At 39.8% G+C, this 23755-nt stretch overlaps 1 protein-coding gene across 4 annotated transcripts in view; it reads left to right on the top strand.

Moving 5' to 3' along the window:
- Window positions 1-23755, top strand: part of DACH1 (dachshund family transcription factor 1) — a 423079-nt gene that overhangs the window by 384490 nt on the left and 14834 nt on the right. For 2 of the 4 annotated variants that reach the window (XM_070944267.1, XM_070944266.1), the window contains exons 8-10: window positions 9668-9815; window positions 11780-11923; window positions 13255-13323. In XM_070944267.1, the coding sequence (XP_070800368.1) occupies window positions 9668-9815; window positions 11780-11923; window positions 13255-13323 (361 nt within the window). Of the gene's footprint in view, window positions 1-9667; window positions 9816-11779; window positions 11924-13254; window positions 13324-15114; window positions 15221-23755 lie in introns of those variants that run through there. The other 2 variants (XR_011600420.1, XM_070944269.1) reach the window with 2 other exon arrangements.

Genomic DNA, 23755 nt, shown 5'->3' with positions numbered 1-23755 from the left:
CCCTGACCTGGATGACTGAGAATCTCCATAGACACTTTAGACACGTCTTATAAACAGCTGAAAGACTTCCCATTCTGCCTTCTACCACATGGATATTTGACATTGGGATCGTATTTTCCAGGTGGGATTTGTGGAAGCAAATAAAACTAAGAGAGGAATCGCAGGTGTCACTGACTTGTTGGTCCCCAGAAGTCCCCAAAGAAAAAAGTTTATGAGGAAGATATTCTAGGGGGAAAAAAAATCCACTCCCAATTTTAGATATAAAGACATCAACAGATATACCAACCATGGCGAGAAATAAACTTTAATTCTGTTTTTCAGGAAATGAAAGAAAAGATAGTGAGGAGATAGGATGTTCTTTAGCAATAAAGAGCAGCTACACTTTATTAAACCATTCTGTGTTCATACCTTTTTGTAGGCTTTAAAATGCAGTTATGTTTACCTTCTGGTAATGATTTGCAAATCAATTTAAGTGTAATCAATAAATTGATCGATTCATTCTTAGAGTAATATAATTGATCAACTAAAAATAGTTCACAATCCTATTATTAATTCATGGTTTATACGGAATGATATGTATGTATACAGAGCTGAGAATGCTGAATAAATTTCACTTCTTAATAATCTGAAGATCTGCTGTAAAATAGAAGCATATTTGTTTTATAAACAAAACAAGTGCTAATGATGTGACAGTTTAAACGTAGTCTGAAGGATGAAGTCATGTAGATAAAACAAAAGAATGATTGTGTTTGTATGTGGGAAGTTTCTCTACTGCACAATAATTTGCAAACATTCACTCAAACAAAAGCTGCAATTTTATTCCCACAATTTTTATCTGGTTTCTGCCAGTGTTTATGAGATGTTAATAAAAGGGGAAAGCTAACAGGTTCTCTACTGTTGTTTACTTGGGTAGGTATGACTTCTGAGTTTACTGAATAATGAATTGGTTGGTTAAACAGCGTTATCAAGAGCTTTCAAATGATTTATTTAAATGATTTACTGGCAATTTAAAAATAGTAGTTAGAACCAAAAGTGGGTAGGCCAGTTCAAATTATGACTTTAATCTTGTTTTATTTCAAAGTTTGATTAAAAAAACAAAATAAAAATGAATTCTGTGAAATAGAAAATTATTTTCAAAGAAGTCATTTGACTTTTTTTGATATACTATATTATTATATTATATTATATTATATTATATTATATTATATTATATTATATTATATTATATTATATTATATTATATTATATTATATTATATTATATTATATTATTATTATATTATTATATTATATTATATTATATTATATTATATTATTATAATGAGTTCACTGAGTGAATCCTACAAAATATCCAAGTTGTAATATTGATTAATCAATTAATTTCTTTACCATTTTCAATTAAATGTTTTATAGGACAATTTATGCACAAAAACTACGTAAAAACAATGGAGGGACTTAAAAATAACTATGGGCATTAAAAACAGATATAAAGTCAAGAAACTGAAATAATAATAATAATAATAATAATAATAATAATAATAATAATAATAATAATAATAATAATAATAATGTTTTAAACAGGTGCCTAAATCTTATTAGGTTTGTCATCTACTTTCCCAGTGAAGCAAGCAAAGAAGACATGATTGTAAGGGGAATAAAATAAAATACAAATATAAAGGTACAATTGAAACACATTGAAAGTTGCATTTTTTTTACTCCAGTGGTGTCAGGGGCCACAGCTGTGCAATCCAAGCTCTTGTCCTGACTTTTTTGACTCCTTTGGCACATATCACTGATTTTTGCTTATTTAATGTTGAAATGTGGGTTTTTGGGGGAAATCATTCTGGTTTGAGATAGCTGAGAAAGCCTTTTGCCTCCTTGGAGATATATGAATGCTTTTCTTCCATAAGCTGTTCAAAAAAAAAAAAAGGGAAGTATTTGGAGAGACCAAGAAAAGTGGACTGTACTTGAATCTGGGCCTGGAAATCCATGTGGCATAAGAGCTTCAAGTGTTAAGAGCAACATGATACTGGAAGTATTTTCCTTCTGTCAAGTTGGGTGCTTTCTCTTTAAAAAGTTGGCTCATAATATCAAACTTATATCCCTATGCAAACAGTGGAAAATAACAGAATAACATAATTAGAAGGGAGCTTGGAGGTTTTCAAGTCCAAGGCCCGCTGCTGAAACAGGAAACTCTGTATCAGTGATGGCTAACCTTTTTGCCATCACGTACCAGGAAGGGGGGTGGGGAAGATTCGTGTATGCGCGTGCCCACACCCATAATTCTATGCGTCCCGACCCACACATGCACGCGCAACCCCCCTCTCCCCCGCTCCTAGCACACGATAGCCCGGCAGGCCTGTTTTTCTTTCTCACCTGGCTCCAGATCCTCTCTATGCATCGGGGGAGGGCGAAAACAGCCTTCCCCACCCCCTCGGAGGCGGGAAACGGCCCATTTCCCAACTTCCTAAAGAGCCTCTCTAGGAGTCTCTGGATGCTGGAGACAGCAAAAAATGTCACTTCCTGTCCAACCGGAAGTTGGGAAACGGGCCATTTCGGACCTCTGGAGGGCCTCCAAGGGGATTGGGAAAGCTGTTTTTACCCTCCCCAGATGCATACAGAGGATGTGGAGCCAAGTGAGAAAGAAAAACGGGCCTTCCCATGCCCCCCCCCAGGCCCTCCGGAGGCAGGAAACAGCCATTTCCCTACTTCTGGTGGGCCCAGAAGGCCCAAAAATCAGTTGGCCAGCACACACATGCATGCCGGAGCTTAGTTGGCGTGCCAAGTGACATGGCTCCACGTGCCACCTGTGGCACGCGTGCCATAGGTTCGCCATCATGGCTCTATATCATTTCAGACAAACGGTTGTCCAATCTCTTTTTTAAAAATGTCCATTGTTGTAGCACTGTAGAAAGTTGCTGTAGAAAGTTGTTCCACTGATTAATTTTTCTTGCTCAAATTTATTCTTAGTTCTAGGTTGGTTCTCTCCTTGATTAGTTTCCATTCTTGTTTCTTGTTCTGCCTTCAGATGCTTTGAAGAATGAGTTGACACTCTCTTTTTTGTGGTAGCCCCTCAAATATTGGAAGACTGCTATCATGTCACCCCCTAGTCCTTCTCTTTGTTAGACGCACCCAATTCCTACAACCATTCTTCAAAAGTTTTAGCTTCCAACTCCCTAATCACCTTTGTTGCTCTTCTCTGTACTCGTTCTAGAGTCTCAGCATCTTTTGATATCATGGTGACCAAAACTGGATGCAATAGCCCAAGTGTGATCTTACCAAGGCATCATAAAGGGGGAGTAACTCCTCACGTGTTCTTGATTCTATCCCTAAAGAATATTAGTAGCCATAAAAAACAAATCAGCCTAGGTCTGAATGAACTCTGATCACCAGATCTTGTGAGACTTACAGGAGTCAACTAGATGCAAAGTTCAGGTGTAAGAAACAACCATGTGGATAGTGAATTGTTTTCCAGAAGAGTAAGCTGCTTAATTGTGGAAATTACAATTTATTGGATCCTTGATGCTGTCTGAGCTCAGTGGTTTTCTTGCTGATGTTCAGCGGTTCGAATCCCTAGTGCCACATAACAGGGTGATCTCCCATTACTTGTCCCAGCTTCTACCAACCTAGCAGTTCAAAAGCACGTAAAAAATGAAAATAGAAAAATAGGGACCACCTTTGGTGGGAAGGTAAAAGCGTTCCATGCACCTTTGGCGTTTAGTCATGCTGGCCACATGACCACAGAGATGTCTTCGGACAGCGCTGGCTTTTCGGCTTTGAAACGGAGATGAGCACCGCCCCCTAGAGTTGAGTCCACAGTTCAACCCTGAGCGACAAATGTTCTCTTCTATCCATAAATTAAAATTTGTCATTGTATTTATTGATCCCTCTATTAAGTAACCTGTACAGGTAGGTTGGGCTCTGGGAAAGTGATTGCTCCAGAGAGTTTTGTGGTCAACAGGCCATGTATTTAAACTTGGTCCACCTTTAGCCACCTATGATAGGTGAAAGAAAAAAATGTAATTGGATGTAAAGAGCTGGGATTACTGCAAATTTAACAGGTTCCATTCAAAAGGAGTCCGTCTCTTCTTCCTTTTCTTTCTCACACACAAACCCAACATGGTGCTGTGTCTGGCTAAAAATACAGCTCAGGCAGCCAGAAACATAAGGACAATTCAAGGGTGTCCAAAGATACCTGTCAGTCATCCTGGGTTTCTAAACAGATGAAGCTTTTCTTCAGATTCTCTCAGAGAGTTTCCTAACTGGAAAAAGGAGGTGAATAAGAGATGCAATTATCCAGGGCAGAGAAAGTCATTTATTTAAAGCATTTCTGGTTGTTGTTTTAGCTGAAAGCAGATTCTTGAATGTAGAAGTGATTAAGAGCAGAGGTGGTATTCAGCCAGTTTAGGGCGAACCGGTAGCGGTGACTGTGGGTGCCACCTATCCAGATGTAATACCGTCTTATTTAGCCATGTTTTCAAGGCCGGGCACATGTATGGAAGTCACATGTGCGAGCAAAGCGCATGTGTGGAAGGCCGGGCGCATGCACGGAAGGCGCGCATGCGTGCAGCGAGCATGCAGAAAGCCGGGCGCATGTATGCAGCGAACCAGTGGCAACAATATGTGAAACCCACTCCTGATTAAGAGGATAGGGAGACTTTGGCTTTCCAACCCAAATCAAACAAAAATGGGTTTATGGCGAGGAATTCACTAAGCCGAGAAGGATAGCACAGCCCTCATCTTAGATGGTTCTCCTCCTTTTCTTGAGGGCATCCTCTAGATCAGTGATGGCTAACCTTTTTGCTGTCATGTGCCAAAAGCGGGAGGAGCATGGGGGGGTGGGAATTATGCCCATAATTCAATGCGCCCTGCCCCCTGCGCATGCACATGCAACCCCCTCCCCACTCCCCTGCTTCTGGCACATGATGGCATGGTAGGCCCGTTTTTCGCCTTCCTCAGGCTCCAGAGGCATTCTTGGAGCCTGGGGAGGGCGAAAATGGCCTCCCCCTCTCGGAGGCCCTCCGGAGGCCAGAAACGGCCCATTTCCCGACTTCCAGTGGGACCGGAAGGCCCATTTCTTACTCTCCCCAGGTTCCAGAGGCTTTCTAGGAGCCTGGGGAAAGCCAGATTGGCCTTCCCCACCCCCTGAAGGCCCTCCGGAGGCCAGAAATAGCCCGTTTCCCGACTTCGGGTGGACCTGGAAGGCCTGAAAATTAGCTGGCCAGCACGCACATGTGCACTGGAGCTGAGGTAGGGCAATGCTGGCATGGCCACAGCTATGGCTCCATGTGCCACCTGTGGCACGCGTGCCATAGGTTCGCCATCACGACTCTAGATGTTTGAAAGGCCAGCTTTATCCTCTCAGGAAAGTGTTCCCTTTTTCTCCTTTCCTCTCTTATCACTTATTATTTTCTATGGTCACTGTTGATGCATTAACAGCAGAGGGGAAAAAATCTGCTTTTTACAACTCAAACTTTAGGAAACTTACATAAATTTCATTTTTTTAAAAAAATTAAAACTTACAGAAGATTCCATCGATATTTTTCAAAGACCCAGGTTGTAGCCCCCAAAAGTGGAAGGTTCTGCTTTATGTGATGAAAAGATCCCCAAATTAAAATTTCATCATAAATTGGCAGGGGGAGGAGGAGAAAAAGGAGAAAGAGGAGAAAGAGGAGGAGAAATTTAGTATTCTGGTGGACCTCCTGATATGGTTGAACTTTGCTTGCCACCACTCCTATTCACAGTATCCAATGATGATTAGAGATGAAGCATAATAGGATCTGAAAAGCCTCACATTTCCTGTAGGTTGAAGCAGAAAATATTAGCATGGGGGAAAAAAAAAAGAACAAAGAAGTCAGCATAAGTTTGCCGTTAAGATCTCTTGATAGTAAACCATTCATGTCTACTAATTAGGAGTATAATTTCATTTAGGTAAGAATTTATTTTAAAAGTGTTGCGTGAATCCTCGTGGTTTTTCTTCAACATACATCAAAGAACCTGCATTCTTTAGTAAGCAGGGCAGCTAAATAAACACCGTAAGAGTTCCAGATCTTTTGGTTCCCAGCTCCTCTGTGAAGTCCTTCAGCCTGATATTTAAACCGCGATTCAGATGTTCATTGAATTTGCTCATCCAGATACAATGTCAAAGAATCCCATTCTTTCCAAATACATCACATTAGATTTTCATTGGCAGGACCAGATGCTTTCATGTTGGCATCAGCCTGGTGTCTCTCTTGGCTGCCCTGCTGAAGGTGCTGGATGCAACTTCAGAATATGAAAGTTCATTTTCTGTAAGTCCTAAGTAGTCCCTAGTGGGTTGCTGAGCCAAAAAAAACATCCTTTTCCCAGCCATAATGAACAGCATTTCCATAAACCACATTAGAACAAATTGTTTCAGAAATATGTTGAGGGAATAACCGAGAGAGAAGACAAGATGGTCTTCAGCCCAGCTGAAATGTTCAATGTCCTTTAGCGCTTCACGCTTTGTGAAGGTGCGTAAGAGAAAAATTACCCCATCATGCTTTCAGCTTAGCATTATTCTCCATGTTTATCCATGATTGTTTCATATTTAAAGAACAACAAAATATTGTGTTTTGTCAGCCAAGGACAATAATAGTTTAATAGTAATTTATTTTCCATTGCTACTGATAATACAACCAATCAACACGTTAAGTGGTGCCAACATTGGCATGTTGCTAAATAAATCTCTAGGCTTTGCGCTGCGAATACATCTTTCAAAGATAAGTCAACAAGAGCAATCAGAGCAGAAAATTAGAATTTGGTATGTTAGAATTAAAATACAGCTAAACTAAAGTTTTAATTGGGGTGATCTAAAAGGGCACTTGATGTAATGATCTCTTTCATTTGTTACTAATTGTTTGTTCCTGATGAAGAAGAAACATGTACATGAATGTGCCGTTTGAAAAAAAAAAAAAAAAAAGATGGCCGTTGCCATAGCAGCTCGTTTCTATGGTTCAAAGAGGAGGGATCACCCAAATGAAAGGAAGGTCTGCTTGTGAATTTTAACTTCTTTCCTGATACTTCACCACAAGAGATGGGTTTTGTTGGGGTGGTAATACTACATATTTTTTTAAAAAATCTGAGCTTATATTTGAACTGGAAGAATACTCTACTGCAGGGGTGTCAAACTCGATTTCACTCAGGGGCGCATCAGGGTTGTGTTTGACCTTAGAGGGCCAGGGGACGTGGCCAGGGGTGTGCAGGGCCATGGTGGGTGTGGCCAGTTTGACATCACTCATGTTGGGAGGCACCTGTGGTGGCCAAGTGTTAAGGCAGAACTTCCCTGAGACTCTCCCTCACTCTCATTATAATCTCCTTCCTTCCTTCCTTCCTTCCTTCCTTCCTTCCTTCCTTCCTTCCTTCCTTCCTTCCTTCCTTCCTTCCCTCCCTCCCTCCCTCCCTCCCTCCTTCCTTCCTTCCTTCTTTCCTTCTTTCCTTCTTATTCCCTCTTCATTCTTCTTTCTTCTTCCTTCCCCTCTTTCCTTATTTTGCCTTCTGTGCTCCCGCCGAGCTCTGTTTTCACTGACAGAGGCACCACAGGCTGGTCCTTTGCTGTTTCCAGGCTGGTCCACGGGCCAGATCTAAGCACCCCGTGGGATGGATCTGGCCCACAGGCCTTGAGTTTGACACCCCTACTCTACTGCATTCAGTATTCCCCTCCATTTGACGCAGGACAAACTCTATTTCTACCTTCTGCTGGAGACAGAATACCCCACTGTCTACCATTTGTCAAAAGAAGGCAAAATCGCCCTATTGCTCTCAGATAAAATGGACCAAAGCCAGACCCTACGTGCACCCATGTCAAAAGAATTAAATTTCCTTTTTCACTGTTGATCTCATTTTGACTACAATGGGCCAGTTGTTCTGGATGACTGTCTCACATACATTCCTTGCATGATTGCAGAAAGTGACATAGCTTGGTGAGTTAATTTGTCCACTGATGTTCTCTATGTTTAATACAGCAAAAGGGAAGCTTTTACTTCACACCAGGTTGAATGTCTGTAGAGATTCTCAGTCATCCATGGTTGTCCCAAAGGTGCTTTTTCAGGAAACAACTGGACTTTCTTGTTTTTTTCTTTTGAAGACCTTTTGCTTCTCATTCAAGAAGCTTCTTCAGCTCTGACAGGATAGTGGGGAATGGAAGGATTTATATTTCTTGCAGAAGAGCTGGTCCTTTGCATCCTTTTAGAGAGTTGTTGAAGCACTTGGAGCTTTATCTTGTGTCCTCAGGGTCACCTGAGTAGTGCTCCTGGTTCCTGGTGACCCTCAGGACACAGATAAACTTCCAAGTGCTTCAACAACTCTCTAAAAGGATGCAAAGGACCAACTGTCAGAAACGAATATAAATCCTTCCTTTCCCCACTATCCTGCCAGAGCTGAAGAAGCTTCTTGGATGAGAAGCGAAACATCTTCAAAAGAAAAAAACAAGAAAGTCCAGTTGCCTCCTGAAAAAAACACCTTTGGGTCAGACCAAGGTTGCTTAACCAAAGGCTGTATTTTGTCATGCTTTGCAATCACACTCTTCATTTCTAAATTCGGACTGTCAGAAAATTCATTGAACTTTTGTAAAAGGGTGGGGAAAAAGGCCCTTTCTGAAGCTACAGTGAAATCTTTAATAAGCAATCACTGCCACGCGGTGGCTCAGTGGCTAAGACACTGAGCTTGTCAATCGAAAGGTCGGCAGTTCAGTGGTTCAAATCCCTAGTGCCGCATAATGGGGTGAGCTCCTGTTACTTGTCCCAGCTTCTGCCAACCTAGCAGTTCGAAAGCATGTAAAAAAAAAATGCAAGTAGAAAAATAGGGACCACCTTTGGTGGGAAGGTAACAGCATTCCGTGCACCTTTGGCATTTAGTCATGCCGGCCACTTGACCACGGAGACGTCTTCGGACAGCGTTGGCTCTTTGGCTTTGAAACAGAGATGAGCACCGCCCCCTAGAGTCGGGAACGACTAGCACATATGTGCGAGGGGAACCTTTATGTTTACTACCCACCTCTACGTAATACTGGAACTAGTTTAGATTTAAATGATATCAACAAAGAAGTGTGGGGATTTTTTTCTTTTTCTTTTTCTTTTTTTGCTTGCTGTTAGATATTTCCAATGTTAGACCTTCTAGGTGTAGTATAAAAATGTGATTCTTCCCTGATTTGGACCTGTACTGATACCATGCCTTCTACATAATTAAATGTCCTTTTTAAAGTAGAGCATAATTCATCACCTTCTTCCTCTTTCAAATAATCTTTATTTTATAGACGCAGGGCAGTAAACCTGAGCTGAACTCATCCATAATTCAATCAAACAGGCTCATCTACACATGAGAATTCCAGTGCATATAAAGACTTCTAGAGTGTCACTTATCCTTTTCCTTTCAAGAGTTGATCAAGTCCATCAAACCTAAGTCCCACCGAAACCAGCATGAAGTCACGATTAACCCTGCAGTTAATTTGAGCAAGGCGTGTTAGTTTGGAATGGCTCTAACTCTTTATCTTTCAATGATTATATCGTTGACAAAAGCAAAGGTCTTCTACGCATCTTCGAGACAGTGGCAGAGTGACAAGTGACTGTGAAAATTGTCCATAAATAATATAAATCAAATCCCATTGTTTCCTAGTTCAAAAGCTGATTGTGTTCCCCGTTCTCTTCCATCAGGGGCTCTTAAAAGTTGCCATCGACAATGCACGGGCTCAAGAGAAGCAGGTGCAGCTCGAAAAGACGGAGCTCAAAATGGAACTCTTTAGGGAAAGAGAACTGAGAGAAACACTTGAAAAACAGTTAGCGGTGGAGCAGAAGAACAGAGGTAACCAAAAAAATAATAATGACCTTGTCTATTACCCTAGTTTTACCAAGCTGTCTCAAGACATCAAGGTATAATCTTGCATAGTCTCTATAATCAAGAACGTTGATGGGTGTACTAGATGTGGTGTCAAATTATTTTTGGTATCTGGATTGAAAGAATACTAGCAACAACAGATAATATCCCTGTGGATATCTGTTGTAACTGGAGGGCAAAGTTCCAAGAAGCTCTTTAACCCTACTTCTCAACAATTATGATTCTCAACACCAAAGAATTCCCTTACACCATTATTCTCTGTTTCGTAGTCTTCTTTCCACCACAATTATATAAACAGCTAAAAGAAATATGAGAGTTGTTTAAAAAGATTTTAATGCATATAAATGAGCAATATTTGTGAATTTCGCAGTTAGTGAAATGAAGCTACATCCAAAATTCCATTCAGTCAGAACTGAAGACCCTTCTTGGATGAGAAGTGAAATGTCTTCAAGGACAAACAAAATCCAGTGGCCTTTGAAAAAGCACCTTTGGGACAACCATGATCTGGATGAGTGGGAATCTCCATAGAAAACCACAACCTCTACTTTATGGGAGGGTGAAAATATCAAAGAACAGGCTGTCCCAAAAGTACTTTTTCAAAAAGCGACTAAACTTTCTTTCTTTTTTTTTCTTGAAGACATTTTGCTTCTCATCCAAGAAGCTTCTTCAGTTCTGACTGAAAACAGGCTGTGAGAAATCTGGAGAACAAACTGGCAGGGATTGATTACAAAATTTTTATGTCAATTATGGCAGATAGATTAAAAGAAGTATTAGAAAAATTTATTCACTCTGATCAAAATGGCTTCCTGCCCAGAAGGCATATAAGGAACAATATTAGGACTGTCTTAGATACTATAGAATACTATGAAGTCCATAATGAGAAATAAATGGCATTGATATTTATCGACGCACAAAATGCCTTTGATAACATTAAATGGGACTTCATATTAGGACAACTAAATTATATGGACTTTGGGGGAAAATTTATAAAGATGTACAAAGCAATCTATTCTGGACAGGAAGCCAAAGTGGTAATTAATGGGGAAACGATGAAAAATTTTCCAATTCAAAAAGGAAAAAGACAAGGCTGCCCGCTATCACCATTACTGTTTATTCTATCACTAGAGATTTTAATTAGAACAATTCGAGAAGATGAACAGATCAAAGGCTTAAAAATAAGGAAATAAATTTTTAAAGTACAGGCATTTGTGGATGACCTTGTCTTTATTATTGAAGAGCCTGTGAAATCTGGTGTTAGGCTAATGGAAGTGCTGGATAAATATGGGGAGCATAGCAGGCCTAAAAATTAATAAGGAAAAAACGAAAATAATAGTTAAAAATATGAGCGAAAAGCAACACTTTTTCAAAAAGCAACTAGACGTTCTTGTTTTTTTCCTTGAAGACATTTCACTTCTCATCCAAGAAGCTTCTCCGGTTCGGACTGAAAACAGGCTGTGAGATATCTGGAGAACAAACTGGCAGCGGTTGATTGTTTGTTCTATGGATATGCAGAGATTTGAAGTTTATTCACCCTGAATGTTCTTGAGGCTGTTTATTTCTTTCTTTTTCCAAACCTTCATTTCTGCTTTTCTAAAGTGCTTTTAAGTACGGAAGAGGATTGTGATATCTAGGTGTAGTTGTTGAGTTCCACAATCCCAACTTTGACTGGATGTTCGGGTAATTCACTAGGAAGTGGCAGAGATGAACCAGGTGGCGGTTCATTTTTGCGCGGAGCCCTGCAAAATCTGCCCTTGGAATTAATCTCTGCTCGCTGCCTAAACTGCAGATGCATAAATGGAAAAACGGCACGCTAAACGTTGCCATAGCGATGCTCACGAGGCCTAAAATAAATAAAATGTTAGAGCCAAGGTCTTGTAGTTGAACTTGAATGGATTTTGTTTTTGTTTTTTGTTTTTATCCCTCCACAATAGCAATAATTCAGAAAAGGTTAAAGAAGGAAAAGAAGGCGAAGAGGAAATTGCAGGAAGCACTTGAATTCGAAACAAAGCGGCGAGAACAAGCCGAACAGGCGCTAAAGCAAGCAGCTTCCACCGATAACCTCAGGGTCCTAAATGGTGAGATGGCAAACTTCTTTTCTGGCTGGCTGTTACTGGTTTCAAGTGCAGGGTGCAGGGAAGACAAACAAACCACAGGTCTCTTTGGGGAAATGACACTTCCTATCTCTTGCTGATGACACTTCCTATCTCTTGCTGATTGAATCTCTATATCTAAAAACCGGAAGTTTTATATCTAAAAACCGGAAGTGTTAAAGAAGAGATTGGATGATCATTTTTCTCATAGGGCAGAGGTGTCAAAGTCAATTTCATTGAGGGCCACAACAGGGTTGTGTTTGACCTTGGGGAGGGGGTGGCATGGCCAGGGAGGGAGTGGCCAGCTCAACATTACTCATTGAGGCTCCATTTTAGGCCGCGACGACCTCCTGCAGCCCTCTGCCCATAAAAATGGAGCTTGGGGTGGCTGCACATGTCATTTTCAGCCATGACAACCTCCTGCAGCCCTCTGTCAGCAAAAACGGAGCTCATGGAAGCCATGCTCCCTCCTGAGCTCCATTTTCTCTGACAGAGGCATTGTGGGACAGTCCTTAGTTGTTTACAGGGTGGGCCCATGGGCCTTGAGTTTGACATCCCTGGTATAGGGGTTTCATGCTTGAGCAGGGGGTTGGGCTAGAATATCTCCAAGCAGGGTTGGGCTTCAAAAATTTTACCAAGGGGGTTCTCTGTCCAGCTGCTGGGTGGACGTGGCCATGATGAATGTGGCCTAATTGGCCTCCTGCACCACAGTGGCAGGGTAGCGTTTTGTCCTCCCCAGGCTCCGGAGGCTTTCCTTCTCCAGGAGGGCGAAAATGGCCTCCCCAGGCTTCAGGGGCCCATTTCTGTCCTTCCTGAACTTCTCGTAGGCCTGTTTTTCACCCTCCCCGAGCCTCCACACATGCCTGCACTTACCTGCATCCAAAATGGACTGTGTGGGGACTCCTGGGAGGGGCGGGGTGGGGGGGGACCAGCCATTTGGGGGTTCTCTGAACTGCACAGAATCTTAGTTCTGTGGGTTCTCCCAAACCCCTGCGAACCTCCAGCAGCCCACCCCTGTCTCCAAGGTCCCTTCTAACTCTGTTATTCTGTTAAAAGGAAGAAGTCTAAAAAAAAATATTAGTGTTTTATTAAATTATCAGCTTGGCCATGGCTGTCCTCTTTCCCTGCTCTCATGATTCCTTCCCATCAATCTTGCTCCTCACAAAATTACGGTGCTGGCCCCCGTTTTTGTTCAACATTCAACACGGAGGCAAAGGTTGATTGTACGGTGATTCAGAAGTGGTAACAGGTTGTAAAAAGAGCCCTTTAAGATCCGAGTGAAATATGTGTCAGCTCTACCTTTCTGTGCTTTTTAGATTCTCTGACCCCAGAGATAGAAGCTGACCGCAGCGGGGGCCGAACAGATGCTGAGAGGACAATACAAGGTAGGAATTTTCAAAAGGCCATAAATCTAGATCGCAGTATATTAGTTTTTCCTCTACTTTAGCCTGCTATTCAAGCATGCAGCCTGCCATCTGGGCCACATCAAAACAAGTTCATTCAAGGTCGGCTTCATCTGGACGGACTGTTATTTTTTTTTCTTTTTTCAAAAGAGAAAATTCATTTTGTGTGATAGATTTCCTTTAAATTAGCAGGCCATTCAAGTTTATATAATGTAATTAGAAGAACAATTAATCCGGGACAATGAAGAATTTCATTCGGCATGGTAAACACACAAATGGACAATCTTTAGTTTGTCCAAGCCACACATTTTCAGTTTGAAATCTGGCTTAACGAGATAATTTTCAAGACTGGAATGCTTCATAACTTTCCAGTTTTTGAAACAAGCAAAAGAAACTAGAACACTCAGAATTTAACTCCTTAACTGTTATCCTGTCCCTGAGTAGATTTCACCATCATTACAGTTATTTATATTTTAATATATAAGTATAGAGAAAGCAAAAATTGGACCAGTAGCTCATATATTTTAAAAATTCTATTTATACTGGCCCTATTTATCCCTGGGCCAAGGATGTTAATATGAATAATAAATAACACGGAGACAAAAAAAAACACATAAAGCATTTATTTTCAATTTTAAAGGAAGGTAAATTCTTCAAAGACAATCTATAATGATTAACCAGAGTTATTTTTTTCATTTGATTTTTAAAGTCAACCCCTGTAAATCTATCATTTACGGTATTTTTGTATTAAACTTTAGTTTGTAATTCTTGTGAGGTGTTGTGCTAACTGTGATAGCATGGGAAAATATTCAGAAAGATAATAAGCAACACAATGACTAAACATGCATTAATAATAATAATAATACTAATAAAAAAGAATAGATAAATTGTCTCTTCTCCACACATCAGGAGACACATTGGAGAATTGGCCATGAATTATTTTGCCAGGTGTGATCTCAATGACACCAGGCAGAAAAGTGTTAGATTGTTTGATGACTCATCATTGTTTCAAATAGATTAGCTCTGTACAAACCACCTTGCTCTGAGCGCATGAGATTAACTTAATTTAACGTTCTAACTATCAGCATCTCAATTTCATTGAATTTGCCCGCCAGATTGTCCAATTCATCTTTTTTTATATATATTGTTGTTGTTGTTCACCAAAAACCCAACAGGCATATATATCTGGAAGACGTATGCAGAGGTTTTTGCCTGCCTTGACATTCTAGAAGAAAATAGGAACAGTCAAACAATGTGACTCTGTTTTTAAGATTAGTTATATCCCAAATACATGCGGGAGGGATGGAAAAAGGTTTGATCTAGAACAGGATGGACATAGATTCATAGAGTTGTAAAACTTCTCTGAGCTTGTTTTATTTTTATTTAAAATTAATAGTATTTTATTATGACACAATATGACAATCACATAACATACAACATATAAATATCTCCTCTTTTTTCAACAGTGTTTCTTCGTGGTCTTCTTTCCGTTTTGTATCTATCCTCCCATATCTCTATTACTATTTCATTTTCTACATTGCCCCTTTTTCTTTGGTTACATTGGAATTTCTAACACTAGTAATCTTAATTTTTAACATTTCTATACATTTATTATATACATATTTTATACTTTTAAATTCTTCCCTGTATTTATTATTCTTTATTTCTAGACTCAAGCCATTCATACCATTTGTTCCAAATTATATAATAATCTGTGTCTTCTTTTTCTTTAATTTCTTTTGTTAGAGCTTGGTTTTTTTATTGCCCACTTAGGTAACATCTGAAGGTAACAACTGCAAATGAAAAAAACAAGCTCAGAGAACTCGTACAACCCAGAGCTACCTATATGCTTCACAGACCAGGTTCATGTCATCTTCTGGCCCTCTGGAATTTTGAGTCAGTCACACTAGTCTGTTACTTAAATGTACAATGAACGATGAAATGTACAATGAAGATGTTTTTAATTTACCAATACTTATCGAGACAAAACCTGATATCCAAGACCTTTTAGTTATGACAAGAGTGAACAGTGAACGTAATTGTGCTTCTCAGAGGAAAAGACGATATAAAAGTTAAGAAATAAACAACTTACCGTGCATCAGAGAAACTTGCGGTGTCCAGAGAGTTTGCTGGTTGTAGAACGAGACCATCAAACTTCTCCATCCTTCTCTTTTGACATTAGCAAGATGATGATCATCTAGGAGGTTAAACAGCTTACATGTACTGTTTGTCATAAATATATTCACCATGGAGGTAATGAAACATAAATGTTATTCCTCTTGGCTGTATATAAATCAGAAGGTGATAGGACAGCTGTCTATTTAGAAAGAGTCATTAATCTTTTGATTCTGAAAAATTGAGTGGGTTAGGAAAGCTTGTCAAAGTGAAGGAAGAGCATTTCATGAGTAGAATGGGGAAGTTTCATAGGAGAAGAAACAGTCCTGCATATCTCCTGGAGCACTTCCTGCATTAAATATTTTACTAACATTGGGGTTTGGTACTTTGCTATTGGCTACTTTTGTTAGCATTTGTTACAATTACTTTCATTATAATTTTTGTCATATTACAAGGGGATTTATAGCTCAGAGGTTAAAGATGCTGAGCTTGTCAGCTGAAAAGCTGACAGCCTGGGTTTGAGACCCGAATACTACACAACAGGGTGAGCTCCCATCCTTGCCTCAGTTCCTGCCCACCTAGCAATTTGAAAGCATGAAAATGCAAGTAGATAAATAGGTACCACTTTGGTGGGAAGGTAACAATGTTCCGTGTGCCTTTGCCATGTAGCCATGCTGGCTACATGACCACAGAAAATATCTTTGGTCAACACTGGCTCCTTCGGTAAAGAGACAGAGATGAAGACTGCCCCCTAGAGTTGGACATGACTGGACAGGAGAAACCTTTACCTTTACCCTGACTTCTGTTAGTTGTGAAGGATTTTTGATCGTCAGCCATTTAATTTCTTATTCTGTCTTCGCATCAGAATAAATTTTGAGAGCAGCCATGAGGTTTTTCCAAGAATAGGTTGCATAAAAATTAATGTGCATTGAATGCCATTTTCAGATCAACTGATAGTTCTAAGTAAGTAAAAACACACTACTCAAATGACTTGACTTGGTGTCAAAAACATAACACGTCTTGAAAATTTTTTTAGAAGGTTTAGAATATTGTGGCTTACAAATTTGAAGTATTTTTACTCCAATGCTTCCTGGGCAGAAAATATCCACACATTTAAAATACTCAAAGAATAAAAGTAAACTTTATGTAGATCGTAATCGATGCAATTTCAGAGGGTTACCTTGTACTTTAACTGTAAAAGTGAATTGTGGGAAAATTGAATGATTCAACGTTGATATTTCAGGAGAAATATCAGTTGAGTCAAAGCCCCAACTCTGGCATAGCAACTCGAAGAACATAGGATATGGTTCATCAGTTATAAAAAGCTATTGTTAACTGATGACAAAAGGGCAGTCTTGCTGCCACTCTTATTGATAATTTGATGTCTAGGTAAGGATTCCATTTGTGCATTCTTTCATATCTTTATCTACTTCATGTCAAACCCAATGCTGATGACTTAATTGTCCAAGGTGGTGTGGTAAAACTTCTTCCAGGGTCACAGTGTATTTTTTTTTTCAGTCTTGTTTGTCCCTTTCTCACCAAATCCTGAGCTGCTTAGTATTATAGCAATAGCACTTAGATTTATATACCACTTTACAGTGGTTTACAGCCCTCTCTAAATGATTTACAGAGTCAGCCTATTGCCCCCAATAATTTGGGTCCTCATTTTACCCTCCTCGGAAGGATGGAAGGCTGAGTCAACCTTGAGCCTGGTGAGATTTGAACTGCCAGATTGCAGGCAGCCAGCAGTCAGCAGAAGTAGCCTGCAGTACTGCATTCTAACCACTGCTCCACTGCAGTTCATTATGGTCCAGCCAAGTCAATTAATATGCCATCTACTGGGGTTTTAAACCCGAAAATGTCAAATTTGTATCTTAATCCAGTGTAAAAACCAAGTCACAACAGGCTAAAGATAAAGGTAAAGGTTCCCCCATACATGCGTGCTAGTTGTTTTTGACACTAGGGGGTGGTGCTCATCTCCATTTCTAAGCCAAAGAGCCAGCACTATCCAAAAACATCTCCATGGTCATGTGGCCAGCATGACTAAATGCCAAAAGCGCACGAAGCGCTGTTACCTTCCCACCAAAGGTGGTCCCTATTTTTCTGCTTGCATTTTTTACATGATTTCAAACTACTAGGTTGGCAGAAGCTGGGACAAGTAACGGGAGCTCACTCCGTTACGTGGTGCTAGGGATTTGAACCGCTGAACTGCCGACCTTCTGATCGACCAGCTCAGCGTCTTAGCCACTAAGCCACCACATCCCTCACAACAGGCTAAAGGGTCTTAAAACCAACAATGTGACAGCTCTTTCCAACGCGATATAGCAATAGTTGTTCTTGGAATAATATACTATTACTTTCGTCATCAGCTATGACATTTAAAGCAAAATTCTATATTCTTTGTCATGGCAGGTCATCAGCTAATGGAAAGATCAACCATCCCACAGTAATTTTTCAAAGAAAATAAATGAATGACTAAATCCCTCTAGCATGGCGCCATCAGTTCAGTCCCATTCCAAACTAGTCAAAGTGGAAGCGAATTAAATCTATAACGAGGACACAAAGGATCATAGAATTTTGCAATGTGCTGAGAAAAGTTCTCCAACTGGGAAAAAAAATATGACTAAGGGTTTCTACTGTCTCTAGTGTAGTCTACCTCGATAACTAAAATTTGTAGAGCACCTCTGAATGGACAAGAGTGGGAGTCAAACACGCATTGTCACGATGGCATCACATGATGTATCGCGACTTTTTCCCCCTTCGCTTAACTAAGTATGGGCGTGGCCAGCGCATGATGCATCTGGCTCGTGGGCCGCGAGTTTGACATCCCTGCCATAGAGTGACCCAGACACGTGGTGTGTTTCCTACCGTTTTATGCTTATACACTCAGCCATTTGCTTTAGTTGGCTCTGATAAAATCCTCCTCTTTTGTTTGCTCTTTAAACAGCTTTAGAAAAGGAGAGCAATTCTCAAATTATATTTTGTGGCCTTGAAACACCTCTCACTCCCCCGTGGTGTTGTGGATGGGTGTACGTACGTGTGTTTTCTTTCATAATTGATTCGCAAATATTCCGTATGAAAACATTCATTATGTACTTCCCTCCTATTTCACTTTCCCCTCCCTTAACTAAGAATAAGCGGTGGAATTATAGCGCCCTGCACAGAAATGAAACAATAATAAGTTTATTTCCTGTCTTCTGGCACAGCAACTCTGGTATTTTGGCAGCTTTTCAGCTCTAGCTAATCAATTAAAGGCAACTTTTGATTAAGTTAAACAAAAGGTGGTATTGATTGCTGACAGTAACCTATAAATAGGCTATTGTTTCATACTGCTCATGGGTCACTCTTAGCTACACCTTTAAACTAGACATTCTATTTATCATTTCAGAAAGCAAAGCTTGTGGCATAGTTAAAGCATACTAACTTAGTCATTTCAGGGTTATTTTTCTTCTTTTAAAGAGGAGTCTCTCTTAGAAGCTGTAGATATTTATGGATTTTTTTTTTTTTCAGGAGCCATCTGCATCTTGTTCTTTAAACTAATCCTTACATACAATCTCACGACCTGCTTGGAAAAAAATAAATAAATTAATCTTCTTGAATAATTCTTAATACAGTTCTACGACTGTATTAAGACAACTAATGTCCAAAGAAATTAGTAAGGCTGGGGTGAAAGTCAAGAAGGAGTCTTGGTAGTACAGTGGTCTAAAGCACCCTGTTATTAAGACCAGCAACCTGCAATTACTGCAGGTTCAAATCTCGCCAGGCTCAAGGTTGACTCAGCCTTCCATCCTTTCTAAGGTAGGTAAATTGAGGATCCAGATTGTGGGGGCAATAAGCTGACTTTGTATAAATATACAAAAGGATGAAGGCTATTGCTTAGCACATTGTAAGCCGCCTTGAGTCTCCGGAGAAGGGCGGCATATAAATCAAATTTAAAAAAAAAAAGAATGTTATTGAGGAGCAGAGAAAAATTTGAGTGAGTCAGGCATTTCAAAAGGAAAACAAGACAGACATGCAATCTGGTTTTATTATTATTTTAGCAATAGCACTTAGACTTATATACCGCTCCATAGTGTTTTTATAGCACTCTCTTGACAGTTTATAGAGTCAGCATACTGTCCCCAACAATCTGGGTCCTCATTTTGGCGGCCTCAGAAGGATGAAAGGCTGAGTCAACCTTGAGCCAGTCAGGCTCGAACTCCAGACTGTGGGCAGAGTTTGCCAGCAATACTGCATTCTAACCACTGCACCACCCAGGCTCCTATTTTTAGGCAAAAACCATGCATAATGTTTATGCAAAGTTGTTGTGGCCCGCCAGTGACCTGTGGGGATCGTGGCTTATCCCGATGAGGAGGCTGGAGTGGTGTCGCGCCAGCAGCCAGCACAACCGGCGCTCGCATCAGATAGCGAGGAGGCCAAAGAGGATGTGATGCCAGAGGCAGAGACTCAGCCAGGGCCTTCAGAACCTCCAGAGGCTCCTTCCAGGGGAGAGAGCGAAGTAGAGGAGCCTCCCCTCAATGCTCGGGCACGCAGGGCTGCAGGAGTGGCTACTCAGGAGGAGGAGGTCTACTCGAGAGTAGGGCTTGAGGATAATTGGCCACTCCCTTAGCCTATTTAAGTTGCACACAGCTTGTGCTTTCTTGCTAGAAACAACGTCTCATTACTACAGAGCATCTTGGAGATTATTATTATTATTATTATATCTGGTTTTCTGGGCTGGTTGCCAACCTTTGTCGAACTTTGTTCTTAATAACTTTGATAAGGACCCTGCATTCTTGAAAGGGGTTTGTTTGGAATTAAACAGTGTTTGCAAAGCTTGGTGTGTGTCACATTCTCTGGGAATCCAAAGCTGGGGCAGAACAAAAGTGTGTGCCTTCCCAAATATATTATGCAAAGGAACCATGAGTATTTCTGGCCTTGTGGAATTCTGTAGCAACATCCTGCCATTGCCTTATCGTTTCTTGTCCTGATATTAAGAACATAAACCTTTCTATTTAAACAACCCCCTTAACTTTGTAGTCCAGCTCCTTCAGTTTTATGGCCAACGGGGGTGTCTGCAGAGTATGGTCAAAAATATAACGATGGCAACAGTGGTGGGTTTCAAATTTTTTTATTACCGGTTCTGTGGGTGTGGCTTGGTGGTCATGGCAGGGGAAGGATACTGTAAAATCTCCATTCCCACCCCACTCTGGAGTGGGAATACTGTAAAATCCCCATTTCCTCCCAATCAGCTGGGACTCGGGAGGCAGAGAATAGATGGGGGCGGGGCCAGTCAGATTTTTTACTACCGGTTCTCCAAACTACTCAAAATTTCTGCTACCGGTTCTCCAGAACTGGTCAGAACCTGCTGAAACCCACCTCTGGATGGCAACCACAATACTGTGATCCAGGCTTTTTCACGTATGTCACTGAAACTATCTCTGCCACTGGACCAATACTGTATCAGAAGCTCATAATAACCCTCACCCTAACTTCCTGAATTCATGTCGAATTGAAATTGAAAGAAATTATCCTTCCTTTTCCCACTTTTCCCCTAAGTTGTGATGTAGGTCTTTCATCAGCAAGGGGACAATTATATACAGAAATGAAGATAGGCATGTTAAACAATCTGCGCCAAAATGTGCCTATTTGGGAGGGGAAAAGCACAAAAGGAATAGTAGGCAAATTTTCATGCATGTGAAAATATGCATGGAAACCTGTGCAAATAATACCAAAATCAGACATAAGGATCGTTTACAGGAAGAATGTGATTGGAGGTGTTCTCTTAACAGCTTCTTTTCATGGTTTGTTGAGATGACAAGGAATGGGTCTGTCAACTCGTAGACGTGCCTGTCAGCTTGTAAAGCAGGAGAGAGGATTTTTCTTTGCCTTTCATGAGGTTTAAAAACAGTCCCATAAGGATGTTTTGGATAGCCCTCTTCTCCTCAACAACCAAAATTTATCCTTGGTGGTATCCTCTCCGTATGTGGGCAAGTTCCCCTACTGCACCGTTCTGCTAAAAGAAAAAAAAATACCTTGCCTGGTATGATTGGCTATATCGTTAATATATAAGGCAGCCGAGAATTTACTTCCTGGAGTATCCATCTGTTTGTTTCAAGCTTCAGTAAGTAGAAAACTTTGATGTTCTCAAGTATAAAAGAGAACATTAAGGAAACTTTTGATAAGATAATGCTATTTCTACTGCAGCTTAAACAGCCGCATAAGCACCTTACATATTACGCCCTTCTGCACGCCATAAAATTTGATTTCAATAAACAAAGCTGAAATGTAAATATAGCTGGTGTACGTACACCTGTGTAGGTGTGATGCATGTGACCGAGGACACTGTGTTCCAAAGCCAAAGGACTCAATCTCTGTGCACGCTTATTTAACAGATAGACCACTAAAATCTCTATGACCGGTTTCTAATTGTCATTGAATTATTTATGTATTATGCCTTTCGAACAATAAAATCTTTTAGTAGGAATCCGAGAGAATTCGAACGGAAGGTGGGACTGGTTGTGGACTTCCCAAATTAAATTTCACAAATTAAAAACAAAAGTATCCACAGAAGGTTTTTGTTGTTGTTGTTATAAATCCCCTTCAATTTTAGTTTTTTCTCTCTTTTTTTAATAATTCTTTTTTATTATTTTTTAAGACAAACAAACATTTAATACATCAGTCCTCCCTTCCCTGTGACGCCTCGGTGTTATCTTCTAGGCTTCTTTTCCATCTTCCACGAGTTTCTTCTATCTTTACATTCATCCAAACTATTCTAACATTTCGTTTCTAAGTTAATATTATAGTCATCATTTATACACAATTATAGTATCAATCATTTATATCTCTTTTCCAACCGACTATAAAAATGATTCCATGTTTTAAAATATTCTGATTCCTCCTTATCTTTAATCATCAAGGTTAATCTATTCATTTCTGCACAGTCTAAATTTTTGTTTTATTACTTCTTCTTCCAAAAGTGTTTTCTCTGATTTCCAATTTTGAGCATCAATTTTATTTTTTTCAAAGTTCCCAAAAAAAAAAAAAAAAAAAAGCTGCTTTGCGTTATCCTAATTCCCGTAGCTGGGCACAGCTTATGGTCCTGCCAGAATCCTGTTATGTGTGTGCGTGTGTTTTCCTACTGTTCAAACCATATTAATGAGAACATCATTTTGGAGAAGTAATTATTTCTATTTGTCTTGTGTCACACTTTCTAATTCCCCTATATTAGCACAGCCAAAGCAAATTAATTGCTTTTTCAGCAACTGAACCTTGTCCAAAACCAGGAGCTGGGATGTTTTTTCTGTTTCCCATTTTCTCAAAAGTGGAGGGCAACCACATTTTTTCCCTTGATCGTGATTGAGACTCTCTTTTCAGACCGTAGATGTTGCTCACTTGATGAAAAGTACAAGTTAAACTGAGCTCCCAGGAAAGATAAAAGTTCTGCGCTGCAAGATTATACATCAGAACAGTTAAAGTGAAATTAAAATTAAATGAATGAATCTCACTGAAGCAAAAAAAAGCTGTAATTAATGGTTCCCTTAATTGTCTTCATAAAATATTTGCATGGGTCTAATTTGCATAATTTGCATGTATTAATTAATCTTTCAAAGGAATTTTGTGCTGAGAGAAGCCAAAAATATCTCTTTGTTTTATTTAACATCTAATGAAATATTTATCTTCTTTAATGAACTTCTCATTTTCATTAAAATAAAAGTTGCACAAGTTGGTAGGTTTTAGATGTGGTTGTCATTGAAGGGCATTTGGTTTTAAGGGAAAAATAAACACTTCACAACCTTAGAGGGCAGAAATACCTTTTTATATATTTTGAGTTGACAGCTGCATCTAAAACAATGAAGTATTATCACGCTTTGGTGACAATCTTGCAGTTTACAAAATTTCTCATCCAGGGTTTTCCAGATCTGTCAAAAACTACAGGTTAATCTTCCCATGTTTTCATTTCACCTCTTTAAAATTATTAAAAGCCCAATTATTTTGGTGAATGTCGTGACATAGCTACAAAAAAAAAAAAAAAACCTAGCTAGCCTGATTTGCAAATAGAGGTGCAGAAGAGGGTGGAAAATGAATTATGAACAGCGAAGCAAAACATGCTGAAGGTATATTATTAGAGTAAAATTGAATAAACAAGATTAAACTTCATCATTGCAAGGATAGGTCATAATCCAATGAAGCAAAAGCCTTCATTTTAGATAATAATAAGAAGAAGAACAAGATCTTCAACGGAAGGGAATTCAAAAGGAGAAAGCATTCTGGAAATAGAAAATTAATATTGAAACTGTCAGGTTAAAATCAGAATAGG

The sequence above is a fragment of the Pituophis catenifer genome, unplaced genomic scaffold, assembly GCF_029215685.1.
Source record: "Pituophis catenifer annectens isolate HBS135680 unplaced genomic scaffold, rPitCat1.0.hap2 SCAF_4, whole genome shotgun sequence".
Taxonomy (NCBI): Eukaryota; Metazoa; Chordata; class Lepidosauria; order Squamata; family Colubridae; genus Pituophis; species Pituophis catenifer.
This window is presented reverse-complemented; position numbering and strand designations above follow the sequence as displayed.